This window comes from Paralichthys olivaceus, chromosome 22 (genome assembly GCF_024713975.1).
Source record: "Paralichthys olivaceus isolate ysfri-2021 chromosome 22, ASM2471397v2, whole genome shotgun sequence".
Lineage (NCBI taxonomy): Eukaryota > Metazoa > Chordata > Actinopteri > Pleuronectiformes > Paralichthyidae > Paralichthys > Paralichthys olivaceus.
Window position 1 is genome coordinate 2,095,214 of NC_091114.1, and position 22,669 is coordinate 2,117,882.

Here is a 22,669-nt window from a genome sequence, read left to right on the forward strand (position 1 = left end):
CAACTTTGATTTGACGATTGAATGGAAAAACATCAGCCAGACAGAAGTTAAAGTCATTCTCAATGTATAATAAAAGTTTATTTGTTTCTTAATTTAAATTGACAAAATAAGAAAATATAAAAAATGCACCATTTCTCTACCTGATTTAAGTCTGCTCCAGAAATGAAAAGATTTAAGAGATTGTTATTTGCTATTCTAATACAATCACTGAAGAAATGTTAACTGTTGAAGTTACAGTAAGACTTAATTCAGACATTGCTGCTGTGTCGAAAATATTTCATCCCCCTTTGTAGAACTGTACAAACGGCATCTCAAGAAGTGGTTTGGTTTAAAACCAGTACTTTGGTCCATGACAAGGTGGAAAACCTTTATTCTATCATGTGTTGTCTACAAAGTCCACTTGTATACCCAAATGAAACATTTAAAGCATTTACACAGCACAGTAATGCTCTCTGAATGATAAACCCTGCATATACCTTTACATTCAGACCCATTTCTGGTCTCAGGAATAGTTGCAGCAAATCTTGAGTATGTGTGTATGTCAGTCATCAACTTGTAGAATGCACATTTCAGCCTTGAGGATTCACTAGCAGGGCTTTGTAACACTACTCTTTAGATGAACTCTCCAGATGTGTGTGGAATCCTTCACATCTGTGAACAAGCTGCGGAGAAAGGTGTGTGTTAAAAAGGGCAGGGAACACCAGTGGGATTGAAATGATCACATTCTCTTGGAATGGTGAGCAAATTACATTGTGTCAGTGGGTTCAATCACAACAGCAGTTGATACAGTATTTCCCAGTATTACTAGTTCAGCTCTGTTCACCTGATCAAAACGTTTTCACACCATGAGGTTAGTTTTTTCGTACAGGAACAAATATTTAACACTCATGAGGAATACAGTTTCACTTAATAAATGAATGTACAGATTATTTATAGCTTAAACATATATATATATATTTACATATATTTCTGTCAGTTTAATACTTTGCTTGAGGAGTTTAACACTGGAATAGCTTGTGGGCCAGTTCTAAGGCCACTTTCACAGTTTGGCTGCTTCTCTGCTAAATATTATCTTATAGGAAATAGCCAGTCAACTGACAGTTGTTGAGGCTCAACTGCTTTGGCTGAGTCATTATTCAAAACCGCAAATAAACATTCCCCAAGTTAACGGGTCGTAAACAAATTGAAACCAGTTAGGAACAAAAAAAAAAAAAAAAAATCACCTTACAAAACTAACATTAAATCAGACAATATGAGTTCTACTGTGTTCTGTCGTGCAACCATAATGTCAACTGAGGATCATTATAACCCTGAACTCATTGTATCCCACAATAAATCTAAATAAGTAGGCACTAAGCAAGCGATATATAACATCATGCATTGCTCTCGCTCTGAATGAAAAATAAACATCCAATGGACAAGATGAAAGAAAATTAAAAGAACATTTCCGTACTTTTTTAGCTAAAACTTGAAAAGCATCAAGACAAAGAATAAAAGAAAAACATGTTAGATAGGTAAACAAATAAGAGAATAAGTAACAGAGACAGAGATGAATAAAAGCCTGAGATGTGACTCAATAGAAGAAAAGCCTTGATTTAAGAGAATTGAAAGTTGTAGCCAACACTAAATGTTTTCTATTTATTTATAATGTATTGATCACGAAAACGCTGCAGATATTTATTGATGTGGCACATTGGAATTGTGTTACAGAGAAATTGAACAGTGATGACCTCACTGTGTAGACTCTACATATAACTGTCCAAACAGTGTGTCAACAAAACCACTGCTAGCTGCAGCCAAGCTATTGCGAATGAAATGATCCAAATAGGAAATTATTACGTGCCCGTGACACAGTAAGAAATGGAAGAAGAAAGGTTTCAGTTCGTAAACTGATCAAATCTTTTCACTTGCATAAAACAGCTGCCTGAGGAAGTCTTTACTGAGCAGAGACCTTAATGTTCCCGTAAGACCAGTATTCACTGTGACAACTTAATTCTAGAAATGTCAATTTTAGAAATGTAAAAGAAACTAAATGCCAGTAAAAGCCTGTTACTGCCACCCTGCTCTCATTGCACTTCACATTATACATGACAGCTTTCATTCAGATTACAAATCATGTGCTGCACAGCTGGGGACAACTTCATAGACAACAAAACAAGGAGAGCGCACTGTAAAAGTGAATTCATGCACTGATAGACTGCAGACAGATCAAACTAAAGACAAAAGCATCAATTTAAAACTAGATTCTACAAAACAGGAAAGAATTCAACCTTCATAATAAATAGATCAGATCAGCCAGTGTAAGGACTACTTTATGAAGCTGCAATACACTCTCATTGGAATTCTGTCCTATTTTAAAAATATCACTTTTTTCCAATGAATGTCAATCTGAGTGCACATCACTTCCTCGAAGAGACTGCCAACTTCAACATGTTTGTGGTCCAGTTACAAAACACAGACATTTTCATTAGTACATCACCATGGCTACATTATCCTAACATCACAAATAAAAAAAGATTCCAGTTAAAAATCATAAGCACTACTCAGTCAGAATATAGAACAGCATAGCTCCAAGACTATTTAAAGGAGCAGTCTTGTGGGGACTCGGTTATTGCTTAATTTCCCAGAATCTAACTGTAGATTAAGATCAACATAGAAATAAATTAGTTTCAACACACGATAAGCTTAGCTTAGCACATTCTCTTTCTGACCAGAACCCAGCTGGCTTTGGGTACAAGCTTTCTGGTTGTTCTACATGGCCAAAGGTATAAAAACAGCCAAACATTCCAGCAGTAGTTAATGTATATGTGATTGTTGAACATTTGATCCAGGTATGACAAATGAATGTGCTGCTCTTCCGTCTGTGTAATAGCCAGTGGTCAAGTTCATCCTGAAGGTGTTGGGTGCAGCTGAGCTCAGGGCTCTTTGCCAGGAGGCACTGCCATGTGAAACAGGAAACAGACACAAGGTGGAACTGGGACTGCTGCAAACTCCTGATGCAGCTGAGTTGGCACTTTTCTGACTGTGGGTGTGATGGCAAACAATTGTATCTAAAAAAAACGTTGGACTTTTCCTGATCAAAATCCAAAATGACACATGAGCTGCCATTTACAAAAAAATTGTCAATGATGCTTTAATGAAACCCTAAAACCAAGTAAATATCAACAAAATCACCCAGACATAGGAACGTAAAAATAGACCCCAATGCAGGCTTGAAGAAAATGTTTTATAAAAATAAAAACTCTGATGGAATAAAATGTTGATTTGAAGAGAGGTAAGTAATCCAGTGAAATGATAAACCAGTGAAATGAAGAACTGCTGTGGCTCCACGAGGGTTTTTCTTTCATCATCTCTGCACTGCAGCATCTTTCCACCACCCGCCCTCACCACGTCAACACCACTCCTCCTCCCCTGGCCTTTGATTCCACTCCTCTCTGCTCCTCCTTCCGTGAAGGCCGGACAGATGGATCAACACTGATGTTTAGTACAACATTCCTCTCCACGTCATCTGACAGGACAGACAGAGAAGGGATTGGAACATGCTTTCACTGGTTCCAGTTTAGAATAACAGAACTGTATCACACATCTATTTTGTCCACACATTTATCGTCCTATATTACAGGCTTGAGACAGTTTATACTTTACAGTTTGCTATGACGTTGCTGAAAACACACTGGCATATTGTGATGAATACAACTGCTACTGCTGCTCTATGACAGGTTATTCAAATAAATCCAACAATGTAAAATGAATGCAACAATGTATTGCATTAATTTAGCGGTGAATGCAACACATTGAATGCTACAGTTTCAGCATTCAACACTAAGGAGCACATTTTGTTTTTTGATTTGAAATTGGTAAAATTCTGTTTCATCTTACAGCTACAATGACAATGACATTTAATGGAATAATTCTCAGGGAATAATTCATGGATCTTGACCCGAAACAAATCAGGCACATTTATGGAACAGATATATGTGTGGTAAACTTGTTCACCACCTGGGTGTTAATACCAGACATCAGATCCCGTCAGATCGAGTGGACAGCTTTAAGTTTTTTTTTTGTGGAAAAGGGACTTGTAGAATTTATCAAATCTTATTTCATCATATGCTTTATTTCCATTTTTTCAAGCATAAGGATAGTTTGTGACTACAACTTCTGACGTTTAGATAATATCAATAAAGTTCAGTTTTCATTCAAATATTATAACTAAATGAAGAAATTAGTCTAGCTACACTGCCAGTTGTCTTACCTGCAGTGTGGCTCTTGGATTTGTTTCAGCACCAACACTTTACACTTTCTCTTGGCTATTTTGTCCAGTGAAATGAGGTTGTGGTCAGGGGGAAGGTAGGTGGCCCTGCCCATTGAAGGTCCCATACAAGGTGTCATTGCCCGATGCTCCATCACACTGCTTGACCTGAAGCAAACAGAGACACCATGTCATGGACATGATGACACAGGAAATGGTTAGGTGTAGGGATGAAACGGCTACTGGTATCATGATTAACCACAGTGAAATTCTCAACGTTTAGTATTACTATGTGAAATTTAAATTATCATTAAAACTGTGGCTGATTACCACAGTGTAAAGCTCATGGTAAAAACTGTCCAGACATAGGCACGCTGGCGCAGCATGCACAAGGAATTCTAATGCGTATGGTTGAAGTTTACCAAGCATATGTTTGAATCGCTCCAGAGTTTATGAAGCACTTATTTATCCCACATTGAAAATAAATTTGGCATGCACACAGTTCACCTGCCATGCACAATACGAGATGTAACATGCAAAGCCAGGACATCAGGATAAAAGTGACCAGAACGATCCAAATTCATGATCTGGCACCATCATTAATAACAAAATAAATTTGATCATCAGTTTGTGTTCAGAGCGACAGAGACGGGCAGACACACATGCACATACACACTCAGACAGGAGAGAAGCGACGCCCCGCTTATCCATGAACACATAAATTCAGCAAGTTATTTTAAAGATCAGTTCTACGAGTGAGTGATTAGAAAAGAGCCGGAGCCGAGTCACTTGTTGACCAGTATGGAGTAATGCGCCTTAATGCAGTGGTGCTGCCAAGAGGGGGCCAGCGGGGCCACCGGATACTGTAAAGGCTATATTTCACCACACACGGTACAACACAAAGCGATTGTTCCACAGCAGTTATGTTCTAAAGCACAAAAACAACCTTCTGTGAGTCCTGAACCATCCTTTAGTTATCCTGCTATACAGGTTTAGACTGCTGGGGGAACTCCCATCATGCACTAAGCACTTCTCCCCTTCGTTCTGTCTCCCTGCCAACACATTTACCTATTTTACTACATGTGACTAACTCGGATTTTTCCATCCCATAGTCCATAGTAATATACATACAGACACAAATAGTCATTCACACCAATATTCAATTCAGAGTCTCCAAAAAACCTGCATGTCTTGGACTGTGGGAGTACCTGGGTGAAGTGCATGCACAAGGATAACAAGTAAACCCCACACAAAAAAGACTTAACCAGGATTATAATCCAGAAAATCAAAAAATGGTTAAAAATGTTTTAAATCTTCTTTACCTTACGTGGTGTGATCTGGACGACTGTTTGTGGGAGAAGCTCTGAGATCGGCCCAGGATACTTTTCTCTGGAAGCTCACTGGCTGCCAAGCTTGATGATAATGGAGATTTCTTCAGTAGTGATTGAGGCCCCACAGGAGGGGTGGACACAGTAGCTGTGAGCTGAAGCTTCAGTTTCATATGCTGGCTTAACTGTAGTGTTAACATGGAACAGGATAGTAGTAGACAACATGGAAGAGCACTTCATTAATTCAATAACTGTATTTTGCAATGTTTATGTATACTTTCTCAAGAGTTTGCCTTTCACACATGAACAATGCAGAAGGTGATTCTCCACTCAGACGTGTTCACAACAACACAGAAATCTCCACAGCGTTTTGGTGAGGGGTGAATTTAATGGTCAGCTGTGGAGATCACATTCATTAGTTTACAGCAAAGGCATCTGTTCTTATCAGCAAAAGATCTCTTCACATCTGGGTGGGTGTGTCTGAGGGGTAGAGCGGTCGTCCTCCAACCAGAAGGTCGGAAGTTCGATCCCCAGTCTTCCCATCTGCAAGATGCTGAACCCCGAACTGCCCCAAAGAACAACCAAAAGTGCTACAAATAGATGCAATGTGTGTGTGAATGGGTGAATGGCAAAACTGTAGTGTAAAGCGCTTTGTGTGGTCATCAAGACTAGAAAAGCGCTATATAAATACAACCATTTACATCTTCATCTGTGGCACTGCCTTTTCATCCTGAGATATATTCTCTTTTGGGGTTTTCTGCAGCGAGCTACTCATCAGTCTGAATGCTGGGTATTAGTTGTTTACTTGAACTCCTCACCCTCTCTACGTTTAAGAGTCAGCTTAAAACCTTCCTTTTTGATAAAGCTGATAGTTAGAGCGTGTTCAGGATTGTCTTGGACCAGCTCTTAGTTATGCTGCTTTAGGTCTAGAATGTCGGGGGACACATAACACGTGGAGCTTCTCTTTCCTCTTCTCCCTTTTTATCACATTAAAATCTAATCAATACCCTTTTTTTGCTTTATCGTTTGCAGACCCAGGACCAAAGCTATGGCCACATTGTGGATCATGATGGTGGATCGTAGACTGTGATCATGCACCATAGATCATGATGGTGGACCGCGAATCAGACATCTTGATGGCGGATCGTGATCGTGTTGGCATCTGATTGTGGAGGTGGTGTACAATGCGCCTACTCACATATTCTACCATTACTGACAATAACTCCTCAAGTCATTTGTCATTGCTGCTCCCTTCATCTCTATCAGACATTTTCTTGTGTATAAATACTTGAAAAATAGACACACTTTTCTATTAAGTTACAAGCTGTTTCCTCTAATCGATGTAGTTTTTCCTTACTCTTGATGAGGGTTAAGGACAGATGATGTTGCACCTTGTTAGGCCTTATGAGATAAATTGTGATTTGTGAATATGGGCTATACAAATAATGCTCAATATTTAATAATTGATGTCAAAGTTGTACTGTACCACAGGAATACTTGCAGTGCACAGAGTAGGTTACTCAGTGTGTGACCTCGCAAATGTTTGGTACCTCAAACAGTCCAGTTCTGAGGATCTGGAAGGCCACGGTGAAGGAGAGGGTGGAGCCCTTCCTACACTGTCCCAGGTTCTTGATGGGAGACTGGCACACCACTGCTTCAACACTTGGGTCCTGCCGATGACTTTGGGCTGAGCAAAGGATGGATGGAGAAATAGAAACCAGATGGGGAGAGGAAGTATTAAGCACAGCTAGGACAAAGCATACAAAGTTATATTAGATCAGAACTCTAAGACTCACACTGCTGGGGTGCTTCATTTTTCAAGCTAGAATTTCCCCCCCTACGATTACATGCCTCTGCTTACCTGTGCAGTTTCAGTCTACATATTTTTTTTTCCAGAGAGCACCTTGACCTCTCAAAATCCAAATCATGATCAGTTAGTTTGTGAGTCTAAGTGACCTTTTTTTTTTGCCAAATTAGCAAATATACTTTTGAGGAATCCTTAAGATAACATGTTCACAATGGCTTTGACATTTGACCTCCAACTTCGTATCAGGTCATCTTTGAGTTCAGGTGATGTTTGTGCCATTGAAATGGGTGTTCCAGATGCCTTTCACAAGAACATGAAATCACTTTGACCTTGGTTACCTCTATTTCACTCACGGAGTCAAACAGCAATGTATGAAGTGGATTTCTTATCTTATCATATAGTAACAGCAAACTATGCTGGGCCCCTAGTTGCCTGTGTGGCTACTGGAACTGAACTGATCTTTGAAAACAAACCTCTGTTAGTTCCCACCCACACAGATATTAGGCCTCTCTTAACACTGTGGAAGATCTGTACATTGCTGTACTGTTGGGTTGTTCTGTGTAAATAAATCCTCTTGTACAATAAGTCTTGTAGAATCCCATGAAAAGAAAATATTTAGGTTATTTGCAGAACCCTGCTTCTCTGACTAGCATGAGTAAGTGTCTCACGATGGGAAACCCTTGCATGCCCTCAAAAGCAGCTTTAATTATATCACACCAGCCTGTTGGCTGACCTTGATGTCACGAATCATGAGAGGTGAACAGCATTCCCTAAATAACAGGCTGACATAGCAACATTCATCATTAAAAAAATGATCCCCCATATATGTTGCTTCATATCAACAACTAGGGTGGTCTCATGAAACACCCACTCACGTTACTAGTTCTCTGTCCTTGCATTCCTTTTGTGTTTCACTATGGGATACACCTTTACCCCCAGCCGCCATTACACTTACAGGAGGTTCTCTGCACAGATGCCTTCTCAACAGCAACAAATCCTCTGTATTATTCAGGGGTGGAGCTGCCGGATTGGCATTTTCCCAAGCTCACTAAAATCTTCAATTGTTAAACCTCTCTTAAAGAAGCCAACTCTAGAACCATCCATTGTTAGCAGTATAAACCAATCTCCCATCTCCCTTTTATCAGTAGAATTATTGAAATTCCACAAACAGTCAATGTATTCCCTTGCAACCAATAGGGTGCAGGTACTCTTACAATCAGTTTTTTTGCCCCAACCACAGCACAGAAACAGTACTGGTCAAGTTGAAAATGGCTTAAGAATAAAAATGGACAATGGTAATCTTTCTATTTTAGCACTGGTGGATCTGAGACTGGCCTTTGACATGATCAATCATGATATTTTAATTGGAAGACTTGAGTGGTGGGTCAGCCTATTTAGATCATCACTCTATTGGTTTTTATCATAACTTAAAGAACTTGATTTTGGCAGTTGCTTTAGGAATTTTAGCTGCAAAAAAAGGTTTTATCTCATGTGGTGTAGCCATAGACTGTATATAAAACTGGAGCTTCCGGCTCCAAAAGAAGAAGCCTATGCGGAAGTGGTTAAAAGTGTAATACAGCGGACATCAAGCAGGGGCTGGCTCAAACTGGCTCCAAGAAATCTCTGGCTCCATAGACTTCCATTGAAAAAATGCCAATTTCTCTGATGAGATACTCTGTCAAAAAAAATTCCCCATTGGCGATTATGGTCTCATTTGCTAGATACCTCCTTCTTATCAGAGAACTAGTGGCCGTAGATTGGAAAGCATGTCTGTTTGATGGACACACAGTCTCCCAGATGATTGACAGGCAGCAGCTGAGATAGGTGAGACTAGAGAGATTCACCGGAGGAAAACTGGAGCTTAATTTACATCGTGTTCACTCACTACTCTGACATTTAATATGACTCTGTTGTTAGTAGTTGCTGGAAAAGGCTTTTTGTTTTAGTTAGGGCCCGAGTGCTCACAGTGCGAGGACCGGATTACTCTTGCTTCGATTATTAGTTTTGAGTTCACCTGGTGTAAGGCTTGTTCTTTATACACAGAGGAACTGATATCCAGGTTTGTTCAGTTAGTAAACTCTTGTTTACTAAACATTTTACAGTCTTTATCTTTACATAAAGTTCAGCTCAATAAAAAAATGTAAAACAGACAGTAAGTTAACTACATTAGATTCAGTTTTATGACTTCCCCTGGGCTGTGGATGTCAGATTATTCTGGTGCGAGGGTCTTTATTTTTTACTTTATTCTGATTAAATATTTAATTCTGATGTGCTAATGTCTGACTGTTACCAACTAATTAATGTATTCTTTTTGTATGTTTTTGTTAATTATCCATACATTTACCAGAGGCAGAAAGACTGAAGCTTTAGTTGAATGACGTGAAACAACTGTTCACTGTGACCGTTCTTATCCAACGATCACAATGACTGGTGTCAACAGAAGGAAAACATATTTGGTGCCATTCTTCAGGATGTGGAGGAGAGAGACTGGGTCAAAACATCCTGAATTCTTTAATGAGTTGTGACGATGTCAATAAACTACCTTCAGTTTCCTCAGAGTTGACAGACCAACATAACTTTGTGTTTGATTCTCTTTATTCTCTGGTTCAGTTTCTTACCTTTCACTGAATTTCTGCTGTTTTTAGAGGTGGTAGTGACATTTTGAAAACATAATTTGAAAATGATTAAAGACCCCAATATCTTACTAACATGCATCTGGAACAGGTTGCCTGGTTTTTCCACAGGTCTTGACAAAAAATGGTGAAAGTGCCTTCAGGCTTTACTCTCCAAGCCGCTGGAACATCCTACACTCATCATACAACACTATTATCTTTTAAATCTAAACTAAAAACTTTCCTTCTTAGCTGTGCTTTTCAGTAGTCTGGTAGAGTGAAATGAGATGTGCTATGTAAATAACGTTTTGCTTGCTAGCTTTTGTCGTTACATGACTTTCCAGCTCATTTAAGTTGATCAGAGTGGCATCCCAAGAGCCACACCATGTGTAAGGTAAAGATGTATGAATTAATTGTTGATGCTCGTGTTGAATAATGACATCTTATCATGTGGACATCTTTATCTTTTTGATGAAGTTGGAACAGTGTGTCAAGTCTGCTTCTCACCTTCAGAATTCCAGATCAGATGGACGGCAAAGTCCTGCAAGTTGTTCAGGACGGTGTATTTTACCCAGAAGGGCTCCATAGGCCTGATGGCCCTTGGACAGGAAGCTGTCATCACCAGCTGAGGACGATCCAAGCGGATACTGGGCAATGAGTACCAACTAGAGATGTATCTGGAAAAACAAATGCAAGCTTTATTTCTTTCTATTTTCTTTCACATGGCAAACATTTTGACTTGTTACATTAAGAGACTGCTGTTGTATTTCCTTCCTGTTTCTTTATGATTTAAAAATATTTGGTACATGAAAAGGAAAATAAAGCAAATGCACAAAAGCATAGTTGTAGTTTGTTGTCAAAAAAACAGAATGAATGACTCAGGTTTGTAAAATCAAAGGGTAATTCTTTAAGTCTTAAGTGATAATACTCCTAAATTGTTTTCATAGCACTCTGAAATATTCATAGAGATTTGCTACATGTTGGACAAAAGATGACCAGTTACCTTGTGAGAGGAAGTGCCGGAGTATACCATTGTAACACAGCCACCAAAGGAATTTCCATACCCTATGTTTTAAAAGATAGAATAAACTCACTGCAACACCATTTCACACTTGTGACTCGCACAGAGATTGTGCCAGAAAGTTGGAAAAAAGTTTAATGAATCCACTGCTTTAAAGATAAGTGTAATTAGATACTTTCCTTGTCGGCAAATACATCAGTAAGACACAGTGATCTTTCATCACCATGAGCACACATTATCTTGACCCAGTCCCACACATATCATATACCATAGGTTTTCACTTAAACACTAAATGTAGAATAATTTGCTGCTGAAGATAGTCACCAGCTAATTTACTTTTTCCTCCTGTATTTGTTAAAATCTAGAATTAAAGAGGCTGACATGACCTTCCTCATGTCTCCTCACCTCACTGGAGTCATCTTCTGCTTTGTTTTGCAGCTGCAGCTGAAACAGAAAGTTCTGTTGCTCCAGCGCACTGAGTGTGCTTGGTAAGCGGGATGACTCACTATCTATCCGATAGAATGACGCCATGGTGACCTCAGCTGATTGGTGGCTGGTGGGATAAATACATATGGGTGCATTAATATTTTTAAAGAGAAACATTTTTTTAAAAACATGACAATGATATACATAAAGTAGGATAGATTATCACTCCTATAGATGTCTGCATCACGCGGGAACTGATGGATGGGATGGATGGATGGATGGATGGATGGATGGATGGATGGATGGATGGATGGATGGATAGATGGATGGATAGATGGATGGATAGATGGATGGATGGACAGACAGACAGACAAACAAATAGACAGATAGATAGATATAGAATTCTCTATAATGCATCTTCCAAAGTCCTCAATAAACATCAGTCTATCCAGAATTCTACCAACCATCTGCTCACCCACACTCACTCCCGTGATCACATCACCCTCTTCTCCAGAACTGCCACTGCTAATTTTGAAGTTTGCTTTAATCTGAGAGCATACATCATGGGCACATACTTACCATACATTGTCAACTATGAGCACTGAACCATCTGGCATCATGGGGAGATAGGACGAGTTATAGTTGGGAAGGATCTTCATGTCTCTAACACACACCTCCTCCTGGGAGCTGCAGTTCACCACTTGGGACATAAGAGGAAGAAACAGCAGCTGTTTGCCCAGTCATTCTAATCCTCATTACATCTTCAGAAATACTAGTGTACATAAGCATTTGGACTTGTCTGCTTGCCTGTGTACACTAGTACAATATCTACATACAAGATACAATGACCTGAATGACTGAATCCTCACAGAAGGTTTGAGTATTCATGAATCAGCGTTTTGATGAATTACAAAAGCATTGGTGTAAATGAAATGAATGGTGACTTAATTTCCATTTGGCTGCATCAGTCTCAGGGTCTTGGTAATATTCTTGCTGGCTCACTGGAATACAACCATGTCAGCATGGTAAGTAACACATGTGCTTCTCCTACTATGACAAAGGGCCTTGGGGCCACACACCAAACGAGTTACTCATATATAGCTGCCAAAACAATCAATATGGTTTTGTACTGTATCCTAGATGAACAACCACCTCTTTTTCATGCCGGTATTTAAAACCAAAGTGGACAGACCTTTTTTTGTTCAAAGCGTTGCACTCTAGCTGACATGGCAAAATGGCTTTAGCTTACTTGGAGGAGATCTGGAGGATTGCATATGTGAATATGAATGGTTTACCTTTAAGAACAGTCAAGTGTTTTCCAGAAACAGTCATCTGCTGACACTGGACGCTGGGAGGTGGTAGAACATTCAGGGTGGTGTTGACTGGCAGTCAGATACAAGACAAATATAGAAAAACAAAAACTTTACATGACTACAGGTATTCAGCAGTCACATAGGACATGAATTCCATTACGACTGACTTTGTATGGCACCTCACTGAAATCTGTGGGTCGGAATTCCACAAACTCTTGAATTCTTTAGGGCAAGCGAGCTCATGTCTGGTGTTGACAGAGAAATCTTTTTTGTACCCTGTGCCTTGAAGGTGTTCAGGTCCTGTCTGAAGGTGTGCGTTGGGCTCCTGAGCTGCAGAAGAGTCAGGTAGCCATGTTCCCTCACTTCCACCTTTTCTTCCTCCTGCTTCCACACAGTCACTATGATCTGACAGCACAGACAGGCACACAAACACAAAAGGACCAGGGGCCTATTTTAGAAAACACTGCGAAGGATTCACACTACAAGTGTACAGCAAAGGCAGGAAGTGGCTTATGCAAAAATATATTTTTATTTATAAAACCATTCGGAAACTGAAGAGCACTTTTACACACCCTTGACAACTGAAATGCTTTTGTAAAATAATCAGTTATTGTGTTTTTTACTTTAAATTCTACAGTTGTATTTAAGTTACCATAATATCTTATCATTTTTACCTTAAAAAAAGACTGACAAGTTTCAGTGCACGTCAATTTTTTTTAAAGCATGGAAATGTTGAAGAAGAGAACACAGAGGTTTTTTTCAGATCTATAACTGTGATCCCAATATCATCTATTCACTTGGTGAGAAAACTGTCACCATTATTGATGGAAATGATGGACAAATATTCTGAAATATTCCAAATTTACCTTGTCTCATAAATTCAGTTAGTGTGCAGCCTGGCTAAGATTCAGATGAACAAATGTTACTTTTTATTGAGATATCATGCTAAACGTTCTCCTTAAAAGTTCCTCACACCAAGGTCCCCCTTGCTGGCTTCCAGAGTCTGTTCAGTCTGCTCACCCAGGGACACGTGAATGGGCCGCACCTGGGACGTGCTGTACAATGAACTCAGCAAAGGCACAGGATGACACACTGAAGGCCTGCACCTTTGATTCAAGGATGGCTACAAGCAGGACTGGAAGCTAGTAGACGTAAATCTGTCAGATCTAAACATGCCCAAACAGAGCTACGTGTGGAGTAGTGAATTATTGAGATTGACATCCCAACTTGGGACTCCTTAACCAATCTGAGAAATGGTTACTAACTAACTACCGTCATGGTTCACCATCAACCCCCAAGATGAACCGATGCCACCAACATTGGAATAAAGTAAATTTATACACAGTATAAAGACAAGAGCTGTGAAACACGTTTTGTCTAATAATTTACATGGTTGTACCATCCAAACCTCTTTGCTCGTGTATTCATGGTTCTGACCTTGGCTTTGAGTGTGTTCACTGGCAGCTTGTCCAAAGAGACTGTGAGGTAGAAGATAACCTGGTCATCCAACACTAGAGCAGACTGCAGGGGGACAAGGAAGAGGACACAGTGTTTAACATCAGATAGAGCGTGGAGACAATAAGTGAACTTAAGCCTACAAATAAAAGGTTCAGTGTGTAGAAGTTTGTGACATCTAGTGGTAAAAATGCATGTTGCAACTAAATACCCCTCACCTCACCCCTTCCCTTTGAAACATGACAAGTGGATATAGTTGATGATAATAATACATATTTTAACTTTATATTGCTCATTCTGTGTCCTTTTCCTTCTATAGTATTGAATATCGGGAAACCGTGATATTTCCAAAATTTCTTATTGTAGCGATGTCACATATATTGTTTATATGTGACATCGCTATTACACACAAGTGAAAACATCACTAAGATTATTGTATATTCAATTTCCACCAACAGATCATTTTCACCTAGATCTTACACACTGAAATTTAGAGCATAAAGGGACTGCAAATAAAAATTACTGTCTGATATCTGTTAAAATAAGGGTGTACTCCTGTGATTAACAATTCAGTCAGACAACTCACGTTCAATTGTTTATTGTCGCATTAGAACATTCTTTGTGTTTGCTCTTTAGGCTCCGACTCAATCCCTCCCGATGTGATTACACAGATATGATGGGAGTGACGAGCAAATACGGAGGCTACAGGTGGCTGCTGGGGTGGTGGAGGGGCTGAAGCAACTGGTAGCGTTATTACAGCAGTGCGAGCAAATGGGTTGATTGGAAATTTCTCACTGGTTAAATAGGCTGCCTAATCGGGTGGATGTGTATAATGGATGATTGTGGAGAATGTGGTATGTCACATGATGTGTGTCACATGATTGGAGGAGCGCAGCTTGAGTTGGCTGCCTGAACTAGCTTGCAGGATTCGCTCCGAAATGCATAAGTATAAAAAAGTACATATATATCTATACATACATAAATAAGAGTCATACAGCTTCTGTGTGCGTATGAAACATCTAACCCCAGATTTTTCCACCGCTCATGATTGTCATGATGTAGTATGTAATAATTCACAAACCAATGGAATGCCAGGTGTAGTGTAGGCAAATGAAAAACTGCAGTAAGGGATGTCACATTTATTTAAAATCAGTTTAAAACAGAATGTATAGAGGGGTCTTCCTTTAAATGTAGGAGAAATTAAGAAAAAGAAGACACTACTGTCGGGTGAATATTAGGAGTGGGTTCATAATTGACCTAATTGTCATTGTGGGCTGCAATCTGCACGCAGTTTTCTTCCTGTCAAAAGGAAGTTGTTTCTCTCTACATACATATGACAAGATGAAAATCCCTTGCATGTTTGAAGGTCTACTGCACTACACATGCCATCGACTAGTTGATGTGAGCAGACAACCAGGGGATGTTATGGAAATTACTTCTGTCGTGTACCTTTGTGTCATCAGGTGTTCTGGGCTTTTAATTGCAACAGCGCTGACGCTAAAGGGAAATCTGACTGGCTACTGGCTCGTATGGCAGGACTAGGAAAGCCACTCAGTAGATTATTATTTATCACTACCTCTATGCCTTTTTAAACTAAACACTCACTGTCAAAGGCAACAGAGTCAAAAGCTTTCCCTGTTAAGAACATAGGAAAAGATCGAGAATATCCCTTGTATGTTCTACCTTACTAATTAAGATGCCAACCACCAGTAGTTGTTAGGATGTTAGGGTCATATATTCAGGAGAGGCTAGCAGACTGCTGAAGAGCCAGAACTCTGATTTTAGAGCCGGTGACAGAGCAGAGCTGAAAACAACTAGAGCCAACCTGTCCCGTGGCATCAGGAAAGCCAAGCATGTACCCCAAGGAAAAAACCCGGCAATTCAGGGATAGCAGAGAAACACGGAGCCTGTGGCAGAGGATTCAGACCCTCATGGACTACAATCCTCCACTATTAGCCTGTGACAACAACATCTCTCTGCTGAACCAACTTAACAGCTTCTTTGCACGTTTTAAAGCACTGAACAACACCAATGCACAGAAGCCACCAGCTCCCCCCAATGACCATGTTTTGTGTCCCCGTCCCCATCATGAAGAAAACACTCTCAAAGATCACAGCACGCAAGACGGCTGGTCCAGACAACATCCCTAGTCGAGTGCTGAAAGACTGTGCAGAAGAAGAGAACACAGACACTGACTCCCACCATCATGAAGTGCTTTGAGAGGCTGGTCATGCATCAAATCCAACCTTCCTCCCACCCTGGACCCCCTTCAGTTTGCATATCGGGCCAACAGATCTACTGATGATGCAATCTCTTCTGACCTCCACGTTGCCCTCACCCACCTGGACAAGAAAGACTCATATGTAAGGGTGCTGTCCCTAGACTTCAGTTCAGCATTCAACACCATCATCCCACAGCAGCTGATGGGAAACTGGACCAGCTGGGCCTACACACCTCACTCTTGGCTGCTGGACTTCCTCACTAAGAGACCACAGTCTGTGAGGGTCGGCAATAAGACATCAGACACCATCACACTGAGCACAGGGGCACCCCAGGGGTACATGCTCAGTCCCTTTGCTGTTCCCCTGCTGACCCACGACTGTGCAACAACCTACAGCACCAACCACCTTGTCATATTTGCTGATGGCTCAACTGTTGTGAGCCTCATTAGCAAGAACGACAAATCCAATTACCGGAGTGAAGTGAACCAGCTGGCCATGTAGTTCAAGGTTAACAATCTCTCCCTGAATGTAGGAAAAACAAAGGAGATTATTATGGACAACAGGAAGAACCTCACTCAACACCTCCTGCGGACCATCAATGGCACCGCAGTGGAACACATCAGCAGTAGGGCCCCTGCCGATATCTCGATATTTTAAAATATATCGATATATTTCTAAACGAGACATAACACGGGACAATATCGCTTGTATCGATATAGTTCATTTTACGTTAAAATGGCAATAAATGGGCCGCAGGTTCGCACCTATTTCTCCTCTCCCTGTGTCCCTAAACACACACAACCTTTCTGCTCCGCCTCCCTCACTCTTTACAAGCCCTCCCCCTCCCCTCTCACCTAAACTCAGCGACAACATGGAGACGGAGTCCGCTGCAGAAGAGGAGTTGGTCAGTAAGCGAAAGAACAATGGCTCGATAATTTGGAGATGGTTTGGTTTTAAAGTGGCAGACGACCAGCAGCATGTTTTCTGTAAAGAATTTCAAAAACCTGTTGCAACTAAAGGCTCGAGCACGACAAATCTCGCGCCATAAAGTGCAGTGTGAGGAGTGTGTTAAAATACGTGCTGCAACTCAGGCCACAAAACCTCTCCAAATTTCATTGACCCATGCTGTACCTTACGAAAGAACAAGTGACAAGTGGCGTGATATTACCAAAGCCGTGGCTTTCCATATCGCTAAAGACATGGCCCCCATATCAACAGTGGAGCAGACCGGCTTTGTACAGCTGAATCCAAGATACCAATTGCCCAGTCGCAATTACTTCGCAAGAGAGGCACTACCCAAAATGTACACAGACGTTAGAGCCATGGTTGTACTTACTGCCCGGCTTGTGGGTGTCTCACTACCTCCTGACCACCGACATGTGGTCCAGCAGGACCTGCGAACCTTACATGAGTGTGACGGTGCACTTCATGGAAGACTGGGAGATGAAGAGTGTCTGTCTTCAGACCAGCTACTTTCTGCAATATCATACAGGGGAGCATATTGCCGAAACCCTGCAGGAAGCCCTACAAAGCTGGAATCTCAACCCAACGGGACTAGTGCCTGTGACGACGGACAACGCGAGTAATGTTGTCAAAGCGCTGCAACTGACAAAGTGGCCAAGGATGCAATGTTTTGGCCACAGACTTCATCTGGCCTTTTCTGAGTGCAATATTGAATTAATTGATGAAAATAAGAAAATAAATGACAGGCAAAATGCTCAGTAAAACACTGTGTGTGTGTGTGTGTGTGTGTGTGTGTGTGTGTGTGTGTGTGTGTGTGTGTGTGTGTGTGTGTGTGTGTGTGTGTGTGTGTGTGTGTGTGTGTGTGTGTGTCAGTAATAGTCCTGGTAACAGTGTTGTTTATGTATTCTGTTTAACACTTTGGATAATAGTATCTAATAAATTCCATAACTGTCTGTAATCATACACAAATAATTCATAATTATTGATAATAATTAATAACTGTACAGCACTTTGGCTGGTTTGGTTGACTGTTTTTAAGATGTGCTCTACAACTACACATTGACCTGACTTATAAATAAATAATTTGTGATTTTAAAAGGTGTTTTTCAATTGTGTGTGTTATATAGGACACAGTATGGATGATGCCCGCGTCACTGGAGCCATTTCTCTCTGTAAGAGAATTGTCAGCAGCTTCTCTTACAGCTGGAAGAAGAGGAGAGAACTGGGTGAAGAGCAAATACAGCTGGGTCTACGAGCTTATCACTGAGTCAGCCACACGCTGGGGATCTACAGATGATTAAGAGGGTCCGTGCGCACTTTCTAAAGTCTTGTCTTCTGTTTACATATTTTATTTGAAATATGCACAAAGAAGGAATGCCCTGTTTACATGTTTGTTGAAATGTGCACAAAGAGATGCAAGGTTCTGTTTACATTTATAAAGGTGCCTGTGTGACATTTGGCACTAAACTAAGCTTAAACTTATAACTGACTGTTTGTTTGTTTTTAAAGGGTTTGCCTCTTGAAATTTTTTTTATCTAATATGCTATAATGCTTTGGGGGAAACTCCCCATTACGTCACAGAAAAAATATCGATATATATCGAGTATCGCCATTCAGCTGATCAATATCGAGGTATGACTTTTAGTCCATATCGCCCAGCCCTCGTCAGCAGTACGAAATTCATGGGGGTGCACATCTCTCCCCGACCTCTCCTGGAAGAACAACACCTCATCACTGGCCAAGAAAGCTCAGCAGGACCTCTTCTTCCTCCATAAGATGAAGAGAGCAAGAGCACCATCACCAATCATGTGCACCTTCCACCGAGGCACCATCTAAAGCATCCTGACCAGCTGCATCACTTTGTGGTTATTGCTGCATCACTGCTAGTTACTGCTGATCTCGCTAAATCCTCAAATAGCTGCATTTACTGCTGCAGTAACTAGGAGGATAACAGAACATTTAGGCTAAGAACATGGTGTAAATGATGCCGTTTGAGTCAAATTTGAATGTCTGGGCTTAGGGACACTTGGATGCCACAACAGGAGCATTATGTAGTATTCTATGCTTTTTTTCTGTTGTTTTTTTTTTCTGTTGGTGGTTACTGGTTAAGTGGTTACCCCTGAAACTCCAAAAGTGTTTTGTGGCCTCGAACACCACCCACCGCTCCATCAGCACAGTGGTGAGGAGATAATGAGTGAATTTTCTTTTTTTTTTTTCGGTGAACTATCCCGTTAAGTCCCTGAAGGCCTAACTGCACATTCAAGTCTAGACAGAACTGAAACACAGAGTTCACTGCAACAAGCAGGACAAAGTTTGAAGGCATTTGTCTCAGAGAAAATCAATTAAAACAGAAGACTAAAGAGCAAGGTGTCTGTACAGAGGAGACAAAGTGAAGGTTACTTCCTCTCAGTAGGTAATGTTTGGTGATGACAGTGAGTTTGTAGTTTAAGTTCCATTAAATATCCCCCAATACATTTACAAGCCATTGCTTTAAGGCAACCCTTCTTAACCATTAGTATTTAATCAATTTTACCTGAACCGGTTCCTTCCCATCCGGTCGCCGATCAGACGCCGGGTTCTTGTGAACGAGAAGGGTGTTGCACTGTGTGAAAGTCCGGTCGCTGTCACTGGTTCCAGACTCCCTCACCCGAGGATCCCTTTCTTCGTCGTCTTCGCTGCAGCTGCTCTGGATGTTTGGTGGCCCCTCACCTTGCCTCTGCTGCCGGCTCTCAGCGACGCACGCACTCGCCAGAGCAGACAGAGATCCCACCTGGTCCTTCCAGGGAAACGCACCGGAGCGGCCATCCGGGAACCGCAGCACCAGCAGGAACTGGACGGTCTCACCGAGGTAGACGTGATTTCGTCGCGGAAGAGTTGAGTACTCCGCCGGATCCGTGAGACTCGATATCGGAGCGGCGGGGAAATACATGAAATACTCGCAAAGGGGTTCCATCGTAGCGACGAAAAAAGACACGTCTCCCAACATTCGCTAACCGTGAACCACCTGCTGCATTGTAAACAAACCAATGCTGAGCTGTCGCGATATTTTCATGGGTGGACACAAACGCGCGTGGTCGTGTGTCTGAAGACAAGCCAAGGGAAACAGTCTAACATCCAAATTCACTGACAAACATAATTAAAGTCACATTCAAGCGATAGACATCCATCTTCCCCGCCTCACTTCCTTTAACTGTTTTACTGGTCGCAACACAAACAGGACGGTTAGTAGAGTCCCCACACCAGACCAAACTAATCTATCACCAGAAGACAGAACATCAACAAAGCTGAACACAGAGCCCAAAGCAGCAGATAACGAAATCATTTCATTTAAAGGTTCAGTGTGTACGATTTAGGTGAAAGGGAACTATTGGCAGAAATTTAATGTAGAATAATCCTCATGATGTTTTCACTGGTTCGTTTCATCTAAATTGTACGAATTGTAGTTTTCTTTACCCCAGAAAAGGCCCTTTATATTTAAATGCTATATATTTACACCCTCTCTATGGAGGCCGCCATGAGGGGTGTTCAGCTGCAACATGTAATCTCAACACTAAATATCATCTAATTCTACACCATGTACCTTTAAAGGTTTGGTGTGTAACATTTAGGTGAAAAAGATCTATTGACAGAAATGAAATAATCCTGGTGATGTTTTCACTACTGTGTAATCATCTAAATTGTGGTTTTCTTTACCCTTTACAATTAAATACTTTATATTTACAATGGGAGCGGGTCTTCTCTACAGAGTCATCCGTGTTTTTTACAGTTGCCTAGACTGGACAAGTTTGTATGACAACTGAAGGCTATCACAGATTCTCTCATGTTTGGAAGGGGAGGGTGAGGTGAGGGGTATTCAGCTGCAACATGCAACTTCACCACTAGATTTCACTAAATTCTACACACTGAACCTGTAAGAAATGAGACAACACAACATATGCAGAACAGCTTTGATAAGTAAATAAAGAGACTTTTATTGAACAAACATAAACAGGAAATCTGCTAATGTACTTGATAAAAGTGCTCTTAATGAACAATAAACTGTTGTTTTGATGGAAATGACTCATAATCACTAGATTATTATTACTGATGAAGGACCCCATGTCAGAATTAATTATGTATTATGAACAAGCAGTTTATTTTTTAGGCAAATAATCCCTTACAATGTAACACATATGTACAATCTGAGTCCTCTTAATAGCTTAAGAGCTGAGTAAAATAGATTATCATCTTATTTAGGGTGTTTATCAGCTACAACCAAAGTTGACAAGTGTTTCCTAATAAAAACGAAATATTCTACTTATGACGTACTGTTCTCTTTCCCACATGACACTTGAAACAATAAAACTCAAATTAATTTGATTGATAAGATGCCATCAATTAGTTTATTGTCGAGCTGAATGAATAAGCATGAAAATCAAAACCAGGAGAACAAATACTGACGTTGAAGAAATGTTTTGTTTATTCAGTACAAGAAAAAAAACAACTCAGAGGATGCACACAAAGAGGTCTACTACAAATTTCAACAATATATGCAGTTTCAAGTAAAATCCAAGCCAAGGTACACCATTGCTTTCTAATTGAACTTTTGAACTTCCACTTCAGCCAAACCTGTAATAACTTGAGAAGATTCAAGTACTTTCTCTCAGTTATAATCCAGGATGTGAGGATAGCAGGCAGAGATAGATGCTGTTTGAATGAAGTGTACAGTATCAAAGATGAACAAAATGAATTGGACCTGTGCTCATTTTCCTCTAAAAACTGAAAACTAAAGAGGTCTGACAAAAGATGTACATTTTTCTTTTCTGCATCATTCTTTCACACAAGATAGCATACATCATGTTCATATATGAAACCTTTCATACTTGTAACAAGCTACAAAATAAGTCACAGTACCATATCAGTAAAAATGTTTATAGCGGATTTCTCTTTCAAGAATAAGAAGAGAGCTTGGGAAGACAGCCATGAAAATAAAATAGAAAAAAGACAAATAATTATGCACACTTTAGTTTCTGTTAGCTATCAGTACATAATGGATTTGTATAATTGTGAATGTAAGTGGGAAATAAACATAACTTCCTCACCATTACTTTGAAACCAAACAATTTTCAATCAATCATTATAGAATGACCTTGTGAACATGAGATTACCCCACCAAGGTTGTGTAGTGTTAACATGTCTTTTGGGTCAACTCTTGCTGCTGTGTGAATACTTTGTTCAGGAAAGAGAGGGCTGGGTGACATGGCTGAAATCATTATCACTATATCATGTACACA

The 22,669-nt window shown here is 40.5% G+C and overlaps 1 protein-coding gene across 1 annotated transcript; it reads right to left on the bottom strand.

Moving 5' to 3' along the window:
- Positions 1–47: 47 nt before the first annotated feature.
- trappc14 (trafficking protein particle complex subunit 14) lies at positions 48–20,613 on the bottom strand. The gene is made up of 12 exons (XM_020100044.2): positions 19,930–20,613; positions 14,194–14,277; positions 13,032–13,161; positions 12,739–12,825; positions 12,023–12,143; positions 11,423–11,570; positions 11,000–11,061; positions 10,504–10,673; positions 7,128–7,264; positions 5,572–5,762; positions 4,253–4,417; positions 48–3,508 (listed from the first exon to the last, which is right to left on the bottom strand). The coding sequence occupies exons 1-12, from the start codon at positions 20,380–20,382 to the stop codon at positions 3,505–3,507; spliced, it is 1,752 nt and encodes a 583-aa protein (XP_019955603.2). The 5' UTR covers positions 20,383–20,613; the 3' UTR covers positions 48–3,504.
- Positions 20,614–22,669: the final 2,056 nt, after the last annotated feature.

Bases quoted from the DNA above. Each gene is read 5' to 3' on its own strand.
- trappc14 (XM_020100044.2), bottom strand. From the start codon at position 20,382: ATGTTGGGAGACGTGTCTTTTTTCGTCGCTACGATGGAACCCCTTTGC. The intron at 11,571-12,022 runs GTAAGTATGTGC...TTATCCCACCAG, and splicing joins CTCATAGTTGACAATGTATG to CCACCAATCAGCTGAGGTCA. The intron at 11,062-11,422 runs GTGAGGAGACAT...TTTAAAACATAG, and splicing joins CAGAAGATGACTCCAGTGAG to GGTATGGAAATTCCTTTGGT.